Source organism: Daucus carota, chromosome 4 (genome assembly GCF_001625215.2).
Source record: "Daucus carota subsp. sativus chromosome 4, DH1 v3.0, whole genome shotgun sequence".
In the NCBI taxonomy this organism is placed as follows: Eukaryota; Viridiplantae; Streptophyta; class Magnoliopsida; order Apiales; family Apiaceae; genus Daucus; species Daucus carota.
Genome location: NC_030384.2, coordinates 48,031,813 through 48,042,735, shown reverse-complemented (window position 1 = coordinate 48,042,735; position 10,923 = coordinate 48,031,813). Strand labels below are relative to the sequence as shown.

The following is a 10,923-nucleotide window of genomic DNA, read 5'->3' as shown; positions in this document are numbered from 1 at the left end:
AAAAGTATGGGGGTGTCAAATTGTTGACATTTTTTAAATCTTAACAATAACTGTACTGGTATAATCAACTTGCTTATTGAATATTTAATCTTTGCCTTTTGATTTAAAGCTGATTAGATTATTGTTAATTAGTACTTACGATTAAATATAATATAAGTTGACTTATCTTGATCTACTCACAACCTTCTGTTTGGCTGAGACTTGAGGCCATAAGATCCTCTCCTTAGACAATCTTGTTCTATTTGTATTCATTGATAATTTTATATGAGATGCTACTGGTCCACATGCTAAAGGCTAAAGCAATACAAAGTTGCACGGATGAAATTGAGCCACATATGTTACTTGGAATAAAAACATAAACAAGTGGGTTAGTAGTGACCATGGGGACCTGTGTTTTCCATTTGAAAACCAATAAAAATTGTTTAGATTCAGGGTACTAACTATATCAACTCAAACCATCAGTGTTTCTTGAAATATATGAGATTTTGTCTGTGTTTTTTTATTGTTTTTGCATTAAATTATGTTGGTTCTCTGTCCAGAGGTGTGAATTGTGATAATATTCAAATCGGTAGGTAAAGATGGATCTAATAAGAGGCACGAGACACGCCTCCTTCTTAAAATTTTTTGATAGATTCTTACTATTCTAAATCTTACAAAATTATAAAAATATCTCCATAATATTTGAAAATATACAGGTATTTTTTCAAATATATGCTCGGTGTCCCCAAGAAAATAATCCTAGACCCGCCCCAGCCAGCGTGGGAAATATTTTGTGAGGCATAGGTTCATTTGAAGCAACTCAAGTTGGTTTATTTGTGGCTCTCCTGCTATTAAACAGGTACTGCTACTATCTTTCTTATCTTTGTTTTCCTCTGGTTGTGTGTTTACAAGTGTAAAACTGTGGTGGTGCTTTGTAATATATATAATTAGTTTGCATGATTTGCTAGGGGTAGCTTTATGTGCATAACTGCTTATTTTTGAAGTTCTAGCTGCAGGCTCTTATGTCTGATCCTTTACTGTGATTTGGAGTGATTTTAAGTTGATCAAAATTGTCTTCAAATATTTTGTGCCTTCAGGGAATTTGGCAATTTTAGTTGATTAGTGTTCTTGGTTGGTTGTGTGGCTACCATGTGTTTCTGATTCGAGATGGCTGTGGGATCGAGAAAGATTAAAATTAGTTTGTTTCTTGATTGTGTGCATTCTGTGTTGTTGCTGATTTTGGTGGATAAGAATGGAAGGCTCCTCTGATTCTTGCTGGCAGAAGTCTGACAGTTCCAGAGGACTTAAACGCTCCGCGGTTTCTGACAGAAACCCCTTGTCAATTCGTGCTAATTCTATTAGGTCATTAGATGAGACGACAAATGCTTATGAGTATATTCTGGGGAGAAGGGGAGAACTTGGGTTTCCTAGATCCTGTGAAGAGGGGAAGGCAGGTGATCGTGAAAGAGAGCGGACTGATGTCAGCTTGAGGCAGTGGCTGGACAACCGTGACAGAGCGGTGGCTGCCCCTGAATGCTTACACATTTTTAGGCAGATAGTAGAGGTGGTCTCTCTAGCACATTCGCAGGGTCTTGTGGTTCATAATGTTAGGCCCTCCTGCTTTGTCATGTCCTCATTCAACCACGTCTCTTTTATTGAGTCCGCTTCTTGCTCAGATTCAGGCTCAGATTGTGATTCAGATAACCAAACAGCAGATTCAGGGGGGCCTGGTTTGCCTTCCTCGCGTGAGCCAGGTCACCACAATAGACAGCTAGGGAAAGAAAGTTCTTCTCACAGTATAAATCAGAGAAATGCTTCACAGATGAGATCAGGAAGTAGCTGTTTGCAGTCGGGCTCTGAGAATTTAACCAATGCATCAGCAAAAGCTAGTAATGCTTACCAAACTGATGTAAAGGCTCCTCAATTTCCAATGAAACAAATCTTGCGAATGGAAACAAATTGGTATACGAGTCCAGAAGAGGTCTCTGGCGCTCCAAGTTCTTGTGCTTCTGATATATATCGTTTGGGGGTACTCCTTTTTGAGGTTCGTAAATGCAGTATTGTTATACATTGAGATAGTTGTAATGTGGAGTTCTTCTAAATTGTTGTTCATGTTATTTCAGTTGTATTGTACATTTAGCTCAGCAGAAGAGAAGTGCGGGACAATGTCTAATCTGAGACATCGCGTCCTTCCTCCACAATTGCTGCTCAAGTGGCCTAAAGAAGCTTCATTTTGCTTATGGCTGTTGCATCCTCAGCCTACTAGTAGGCCAAAGTTGGGGTGAGAATTCCTTTATCTTACTATCATATTCTGCTTGAACTTGTACAATCTTTTTTCACAAACTTAATGCTAAGATGTGATAGAAGTTCTATTTCTGCACTCAAATCATTTTGTTATTAATGTTATCCCGCAAATGCCGTGTATGTATTCAAGAAATTAGCTTTTGTCCGAATCTTTCAAATGCCATGTTTGTAATCAGAAAATTACCTTTTGTCCGAATCTTTTCAATGTAAGATGTGTTGAATTGAATTAACTGGAGGTTTTCATACTTACTTGGTACTGTTCATTTGTTTCAAATACAGAGAGGTATACTAGATATAATAATAGTTAGTAAAGGAGACAAATTTTGTACATAAGTGACGCTTTGGCCGAGTGGTTAAGGCGTGTGCCTGCTAAGTACATGGGGTTTCCCCGCGAGAGTTCGAATCTCTCAGGCGTCGCACTTTTTTTTACAAATTTTACATGTCTTACAGGTCCAATTTAGCCAACGATTATAGCCATCGCCATTGGAGATGTTCTTATACTTAATTTATGTTCCACTGTGCATTTTCACAATCTTCCGCAAATTTTGACTGTTATTTTTTTTTTCCAGAACTCATATCTAATTTCTTCGTGACAGTGAATTATTGCAAAGTGAGTTTCTTAATGAGCCGAGAAATGACTTGGAAGAACGTAAAGTGGTTTCAGATCTTAAAGAGAAGATAGAGGAGCAGGAGTTATCTCTAGAGTTCCTTCTACTGATGCAACAAAGGAAACAGGAAGCTACAGATAAATTGTGTGAGATGGTATCGTTTATTTCATCTGATATAGATGAAGTAAAAAAATTGCAGCATGAGAGCAAAGGACGGTCCAGTTCAAAGAAGAATCCTTCTGACTCCACTTTATGCGCGTCTTCAATTGAAAATAACGATTCTGGCTGCTTAAATTCTAGAAAACGGCCCAGGCCAGGGTCTCAGAATTATAACGCTCAAGAAGTAGATGGTGGTAACGACGTTTATCAGAACTCAGAAGCTCCCACTGACAAGCAAGACAAAATGATATCCAGAAGTACTCGTTTGATGAGAAATTTCCAGAAAGTAGAATCCGCTTACTTGTTAACTAGGCGCAGGGCTGGCAGACCAACAGAAAAGCCATTCAGAAAAAATTCATCTTTGAGTATTGCTGGTAGAGGATCTGTTGTTGCCAGTGAAAGAAGTCCTCTCAACAGTTTGCCAGTCGTAGAGAATTATGGGGAGAGCAGGAGGATTGATGGATGGATCGATTCGTTCTTGGAGGGGCTTTGCAAGTATTTAACGATCACAAAAGTTAAGGTTAAAGCAGAGCTGAAGCAAGCTGATCTTTTGAATTCATCTAATCTGGTATGCTCTTTAGGTTTTGATCGCGATGGAGAATTTTTTGCAACAGCTGGAGTGAATAAGAAGATAAAAGTATTTGAATACGGTACAATCCTAGATGAAGACCGTGATATCCATTACCCCGTTGTTGAAATGTCTAGTCGATCAAAGCTAAGTAGTATATGCTGGAATGGCTACATCAAAAGCCAGATCGCTTCCAGTAACTTTGATGGCGTTGTGCAGGTAAGCTCAAATGACTTCTCTTTTCCAGTACGATTCAAACTACTTCTGAGGTGAGAATAATTGTTTTTCTTTAACGGTTTTTGAAGGTATGGGACGTTGTGAGAAATCAAGTGTTCACAGAAATGAAAGAGCATGAGAAGCGCGTGTGGTCTGTAGACTACTCAATGGCGGATCCAACTTTGTTGGCCAGCGGGAGCGATGATGGCTCTGTTAAGCTCTGGAATATCAATCAGGCAATAATATACTTGCATTTGGTGGCTGTCAGCTTTGAAACTAAACGTACTGCAGTTATCTAATTACCACTGCCTGTAGATTTTCTATCTGGATGTATAATAAGTTGTTCGTCTTACATGGGTTGTTACTGCAGGGAGTCAGCGTGGCCACGATCAAAACTAAAGCCAATGTCTGCTGTGTCCAGTTCCCCTCAGATTCCAGTAACTATCTGGCATTTGGTTCTGCAGATCATAATATCTATTATCATGATCTTCGGAACTTGAAAACGCCTCTATGCACGTTGGTTGGTCACAACAAAACCGTGAGCTACATCAAGTTCATTGATTCAAAGAATCTGGTGTCTGCATCAACGGATAATACCCTGAAGATGTGGGATTTGTCAGCTTGCACTTCCCGAGTTCTTGATTGTCCTCTTCAGTCGTTTACAGGTCACGCGAATGTAAAGGTAAACTTCACTCTTTCTGTTTACTAGTCCAGACTCCTTGTGCTTAAGCTATATAGTGTAAGCTAAGTGATGCTTAAGATACATCCTTCTTCACCAGAACTTTGTAGGTTTATCCATATCTGATGGCTACATCGCGACAGGCTCAGAGACGAATGAGGTACTTCCTATAATCCCTAGAAGCTCCCGCTGCCTCTGAATCCAGTTCTTGTTGATTAATCCTCTTCGCTTTTACCTGCAGGTTTTCATCTACCAGAAAGCATTTCCAATGCCTGCTTTATCATTCAAATTCGACAACCCAGACCCGCTCTCTGGTGATGAATTAGACGACAGTGCACAATTCATCTCGTCTGTCTGCTGGCGCAGTCAGTCCTCCACTTTGCTTGCTGCAAATTCAATGGGAAACATAAAGCTACTCGAGATGGTTTAGGTTGCTCAGTTGGCTCCATAAGTAATGGTACAATTCGAGAAGAAATGAAACTGCTTCCCCAGTACTTGCAGTTCAGGACTGAGCAGCTACAAACAAACATGGTTGATCTACAGGGCTCGTGAAGACGAGAGAAGATCTAGATCAAGTGAACATGTTGTAATGAGCTCTAATGATTCTTTCAAAGTGAACAATATCACAATGATTCTTCTGATCAATTCATTGTACATAAAGATTTTCAGGGAAAGGAGAAAAGGGTGAACATTGTGCTTCACTTTTTTACATTATGTAACTTCTACAATATATCAAAACATTACAAGCCTTAGTCACTAAACAGTCGATTACAAATAGATACCACCAAACTTTTAATGTTTCGGATTTAAGAGTACTGTATAAATTTAACGGCCTACACATTGGTGCAGAAATCGGATAATTGTCATCTTCTGTATACATGTATATATGTTACATATACAGGGAAGGTAAAAAGCAGAGGCAACTGTGCTGTACCTTTGATACAAAAATCCCAACTATTATTGTAAGGCTTGCTAACTGGAATATGTATGTTCTATAACTCCAACCTCAAGCAAGAATGCTACAACAGAGATCAATATTTCCCATCCTCGGAGCAAAGCAATTAATATCTATTGACATTGGTTTCGGCCATATTTAGCGGACAAAACTAATCTACCTACAAGACGCCGAAGCCTTTGGGCTCCTGCACCAGGTCTAAGCTTGTCTAGATTTCCAACCTTTGAACATGGAGGATTTCCAGAACACCAACCACCCGGTGTGAAGTTCCCACTTTTCCGGTGTAGTAACTCCTTATCAATTATATCCAGAACAGGGTCGTCCTGCTTGAATTTCCGTGCAAAGGCAGCGCCACTTCGAATCATATCGCCCGTGTCATTAAGTGATAATGTATGAGGATGTTGTGTTGGGGGGTTGTCCCAAGCAATGTAATGCATGTCATGGTTAACTACAGTTGGTATATATTCTGGGGCATTGCATATGACAGTTTGAAAATAATGTTCAGGAGACGAGACAAAGTTTGAGTAGTACATGAGCATTGTTCTTGGAAGATTGTCCCAACCCCATATGAGGTATTCCACAAATGGACGTGAGAGTATCATCCAAGCTGAACCTGCAAAATTGGATCTATATGATGGTAACCAATTTTTTTAATTAAAAGTTACCCAGACTCTAAGAATCGGAAAAAAAATATAGTGAATTATATCTAATCTTTGAAAGTTCACTGATCATTTTACTATAGCAATTAACTTCAGAATTTCACATCACTATAAAATCCTTCCAAAGTCATAGTCATACAGTAATTAGTACTATCAACAGGAACACATTCAACGAAGCCTGATTCTGTTTGCGGGTTCCATACACTCAAAGTGAATGCCATAACAGAGGCTAGCACATGCAGAGGTTGAGCAATATAACATTCCCACCTTCATCTACTAAACAATCAGCTAAAAGCAACTTTGCTAGGAAGTGCGAATAGTATTAAAGGGAAAAAAGAGAGAGAAGAACTCATAAAGATTTTGTATCATGAAGCTTATGGAAGCTCTCTGTAAGGGGGCTGAATCTAAATTACCAGGTGAAGTAGGTTTCCTTGTATTGAGATATATAACAGACATATCCAACATCATCAGATGTATATATTTTTACCGAGGTAGTGTATTGATTTCACTTTGAGCTGTGGGTTTAGCTCACGCTTTATTTGGGGCGACTATTTGCTTTGGATTTGTTTTGAATTGCTGTGTGCTTATTTTGCTTTAAGATTTCCGTTATTTGATACATTAAATAATGGGTGTTCCAGAGATAGAAGTCAGATGAGAACCGAATTAAGCAGATTGGTCTATCAGGCATCAAAGCTGATCAGCAGGTTGTTGACAAATTTATTTCAGATGGCGAAAATTTCAAATGCATCTCGTTTCAAACTCTAGCCTTAAATGTTATCTAGAGGAAGTATTCTCATACTTATTGCAATTATAACTATGTCATGCAAGGGAGCAGGAAAGGTGGTTGAGAACCAAACATCGGCATTCATTTAAAGGTTGTTTCTTCCAGAAAATAATGTACACACATCAAAAAGAATGTGTCCATAGGCATACTAAGTGATTTTCCTGATATGAGAGAGCTGAACTGAATAAGAAAGATCAATTAGATAGGGATCAACAGTTACGACAAGCTAAAGTTAGATATTAAGATGCCCAATTTGGAGTAATTAAAAGATATTGCCATAACACATCTGCGTGAAAAGTAATGTATAGCCCATTTTTCAATAATCACAAGCTACAAAGTAAATAACGGGAAGAAAACCAACCTGTAAACAACTTGAAGGCTGTAGGCAATTCTCTCCTAGGCGTCACCCAAAATATATCTGATTTTGTTGTTTGGTAGAGACCCGGGTCTATAATTAATGGCATTGCCCTTTGTCCCCTGGCATACAAATTAGATATATTAACATCGGTGTAGGAAATGAAGGTTGAAGTGAAGGTTTGCGGTGTACAGATAGGGGAAAGATGAGCTTACTCCTTCCATCCCAAGTCGGTTGTGTGCTCAATGAAATTGAGGTCCCGATTTAAACCAACAAACGTGGAGAGAAGATCTGTACATGATAAATAGATTATCAAACAACTTATTAAATGAAACTACTCGTACTTTTCCACTGGAAAAGAAATTCAAGATGCAAAAGAACTAACCATCTTGAGTCACCAGAGGATAATCAGAGGCACTAAGGTTAATAAACCAATCCCAATCTTTAGTTCGCTTGAGTAGTATGGCACATGCATGAAGAGTATTAGCAACCATGGTCGGTCCTCTATACGTGACCATATTGGCTTTAGTAATCATAAACACATTCCCAACTGTAGCAAACATTGGTTCCTTTTCCACTCGAGATGCTAGCTCCAGTCTCTCTTCAGCAGGTGATTCTAGGTCTAGATGCAGTACATAATGGTTCAATGGATGGTATAACGACTGAAGTGTTCTCCAAAGCTTTTCCAAATCACCTCTTGACCCAGAAATCAAATAGGCAAATCGAGGAATACGAGGAGAAGGAGGAGGGGGAGATTGCTTAAATTTATCTTCAGCAAAATATATCTTCGACGGATTTGCCATACCACGCAAAGGGAAGATCGAAAGGAGGGAACCCATGGTGTGCAAAGATGACACTAGGCCCATATTCAAAGAGGTTGCAAGAAGAAACACACATATAAGCGAGCTTATAGCAAGAGGAAATACCCATTTTTTCTCCATGTTTAAGTTCCCCATATCTAATATCAATCTCAACTTTCACCGAAATCTCATAAAACCAATCCTGTTCATTTCAAGAACAATATATACACACCTATCAATCAGCAATCTACAACTTCCAGATTCAGACAGGACCTTCTTCACACAAATCCTGTAATTAGAATACTCCCCTCAATTAGAATACACGATTAACTTTGCCCATAAACTGAATAACCAGCTTTCTCTATCAACTAGCTTAAGTTTTAACATCATCATGATTAAAACAAGAAAACCTAATCGGGATCAGATCAAACATAATTATTATAATAACCAAACAATGTAATTGACAACTAAACTAACATATTCAATATGTTATTATCGAAAACATTTTAAGAAAAGGACAGACAGCATCAACATTACTTCATTAACACTTCAACATTAGCCCTTTATACAAATCACTCTCCAAAACAGCAAATTACAGGTGGGTAACTTAAATTAATCAATAATCACTAAAATAATTAACAACTCTTAATTATCAACACAACTGCTAGCTCCACACATAGGTGTCATCATATAATAAAAAATCAATCTTAAAACTAAACAATATATTTGAATAGCTAAATCAACTTCAAATGCATATGCAACTACAAATCAAGAAGCTGAAAATATAAATATATACATACAAATGCAGTGTAACTGTGTAAGTATATGTTTTGGATAAGCAGGGGATTGAAGAAAAACAAGAACCTTGATTGTTGTGTGTGTGGATGAAAGAGGAGAGCTTTGTTCAGACAGCATGTAGAGATGTAAGAGAGAGATGAGATTTGAATATAATTATAGTGAGAGAGTTTGTTTAATGAATAGTAGTTTGTACATAAATTAAACATTAATCTAGTTGTTTACTCACGAGGTTACTGTACAGTTTCTTGTTACTGTCATCTCGGTTATGTACGTGTACATATAGCTTGTAAAGAATGAATTAAGGAAACGCGGAGAAAGACGATACGTGTTTGTAATAAACAAGAATCAACTCATCAGCTAAATATATTTTATCAACTTTTAAATAATTCTTTTTAAGTCGGAGCAAGATTATCGGAATTAGTTAATTGACATATCAATTTAGAATATATTAGAAATATGTCAGAATTTTTTAATAAGTTAAGAATTTTAGTTAAATTAGAATGGATAAATTAATTATATTTTAAAATTAAATTAATTTTTATAAATAAATAAGAAAATTTTAAAAAGAGACATTTCTGTTCAAATCAATATCGGAATGACTATGGACACCGATAATCCAAATAGAATTTGAAGTAAATATTGATAAAGTATTATGATCGGGCTATATCATCAGACTTATTTTAAATCTTAAATGTGTTTATAGTGTAAGAATCATTTTTCTTAATTATTTTTTTCGAGTTTTTATTTGTTTAGTTTGCGCAATTTTATGGCCGAGTATTGAAGTAGTGGAAATTGACTTTGTTAAGCATAGGCCTTATTTTCATAGGAGTATTTGTTTTTTGTTGACTATTTGACATGCAAAACATATGATCTGCGTGAAGAGGTAAATTATCTGTTGATAATTTCCAATTATGAGGTTCGTACTAAATTTTAAATATTTTCGGTCAATAAATTTGAATATTTAATTTCATCTTCGCAATAATTCCCAATTCTTATCTTCCAGAGTTTACTACTAGCTTTTCATCAATCATTTATATGTTTTTAAATTAGTTATCATTTAAAGTGAGTTAAACGTGATTCGTGAATAAAATTCTTTCGTTCCAATCCTCTATGTTTGTTCGAGTCAATCTACGAAGATGTGTCGTTTAATATAACGAAATATATCAATATATCAATATTGCATAAATTTAATATAGAAATGATGTAAAATCAAACGAAGCTCAAAAGAATATAAGGAGATGTAAACTGTAAAAGAGCAATGTTCCAAGTGATGTGGGCTTCTTACTAGTAGAGGACTAGAGGCCCTAACTAATAAACAAGCCTCTGGGAAGGTGCAAGTTTCGATGGACCCGATCGTATGGGCCACTCCGCCTAGGAGCATCTCCCTTACTCATTACGGGCCGGTTTGCTGTTTGGGCTAAAATTGTCTCTAGGTCGACTAAAAAGGATAAAGGCAAAAATAATATACAATACTATGCTTAATGAGTCATTAAAAATGAATAATAAAACAAATTTGATATATTTCATCTAAAAAAATAAAGATAGCTTTTTATTATATAAATTATAAAAAAAATGTCAAAAAAAGGTCGTCTCACAAGTTTTTAATTTTAAATTGTCTTAAACTTAAAAATTCGACCTAGATATTTCCGAATAATACAAACATTTAATGTTTGTATAAATGGTTTCGACGGATTATTTCAAATTACCGGGATTATTTATTTATTTTTGTTGTCAGGTCAAATTACCGGGATTGATTTGGAATAATACATACATTTAACGTTTGCAATTTTACAAACAATAAACAAGAATCTCACGTATAATTTGGGGTTTGGTTTTTCCTCTTGTTGTAAAAACAGCTACTCTGAACCTCATTACAAATTTTTGCCAACTCGATATGTTAAATTTCGTTCTCCAAGAACACGAACAGACACAGCAACATAAAATACTGGTACATGAATGTGTGAAAAGTCAAATCATGTGGTTTCGTATAAATAGTCAACGTCTTCCAGGCTTGATTAATTGATAGAAAATGCTTATTAAGTTATAAGAACACTGATAG

At 36.6% G+C, this 10,923-nt stretch overlaps 2 protein-coding genes and 1 non-coding gene across 4 annotated transcripts; 2 read left to right on the top strand and 1 right to left on the bottom strand.

The window, feature by feature from the left end:
- Positions 1–843: 843 nt before the first annotated feature.
- Positions 844–5,274, top strand: LOC108218358 (protein SPA1-RELATED 4-like). Of its 2 annotated transcripts, none has more exons than XR_010291096.1 (7): positions 844–2,023; positions 2,103–2,260; positions 2,880–3,837; positions 3,924–4,116; positions 4,205–4,516; positions 4,614–4,673; positions 4,755–5,274. XR_010291096.1 is itself a non-coding variant. In XM_064091371.1 (7 exons), exons 1-7 carry the CDS (start codon positions 1,232–1,234, stop codon positions 4,941–4,943), a joined length of 2,616 nt encoding a protein of 871 aa, XP_063947441.1. In that variant the 5' UTR covers positions 845–1,231; the 3' UTR covers positions 4,944–5,274. The 2 variants fall into 2 exon arrangements, 1 of the variants encoding a protein (XP_063947441.1); XM_064091371.1 differs by having other exon boundaries at positions 845–2,023; positions 3,924–4,070.
- TRNAS-GCU (transfer RNA serine (anticodon GCU)) lies at positions 2,619–2,700 on the top strand. The gene has a single exon. It is a non-coding gene; the product is annotated as a tRNA-Ser (tRNA).
- A 7-nt stretch (positions 5,275–5,281) lies between the features above and the next one.
- Positions 5,282–9,067, bottom strand: LOC108218360 (beta-glucuronosyltransferase GlcAT14B). The gene is made up of 5 exons (XM_017391276.2): positions 8,931–9,067; positions 7,652–8,355; positions 7,482–7,557; positions 7,273–7,388; positions 5,282–6,081 (listed from the first exon to the last, which is right to left on the bottom strand). Exons 2-5 carry the CDS (start codon positions 8,220–8,222, stop codon positions 5,582–5,584), a joined length of 1,263 nt encoding a protein of 420 aa, XP_017246765.1. The 5' UTR covers positions 8,223–8,355; positions 8,931–9,067; the 3' UTR covers positions 5,282–5,581.
- Positions 9,068–10,923: the final 1,856 nt, after the last annotated feature.

Excerpts from the sequence above, each read along its gene's own strand:
- LOC108218360 (XM_017391276.2), bottom strand. The coding sequence starts at position 8,222 with ATGGGGAACTTAAACATGGAGAAAAAATGGGTATTTCCTCTTGCTATA. Across the intron at positions 7,558-7,651 it reads TCCTCTGGTGACTCAAGATG|ATCTTCTCTCCACGTTTGTT; the intron begins GTTAGTTCTTTT and ends TATCATGTACAG. Across the intron at positions 7,389-7,481 it reads ACCGACTTGGGATGGAAGGA|GGGACAAAGGGCAATGCCAT; the intron begins GTAAGCTCATCT and ends TTTGTATGCCAG.
- LOC108218358 (XM_064091371.1), top strand. The coding sequence starts at position 1,232 with ATGGAAGGCTCCTCTGATTCTTGCTGGCAGAAGTCTGACAGTTCCAGA. Across the intron at positions 2,261-2,879 it reads ACTAGTAGGCCAAAGTTGGG|TGAATTATTGCAAAGTGAGT; the intron begins GTGAGAATTCCT and ends TCTTCGTGACAG. Across the intron at positions 3,838-3,923 it reads ACTTTGATGGCGTTGTGCAG|GTATGGGACGTTGTGAGAAA; the intron begins GTAAGCTCAAAT and ends CGGTTTTTGAAG.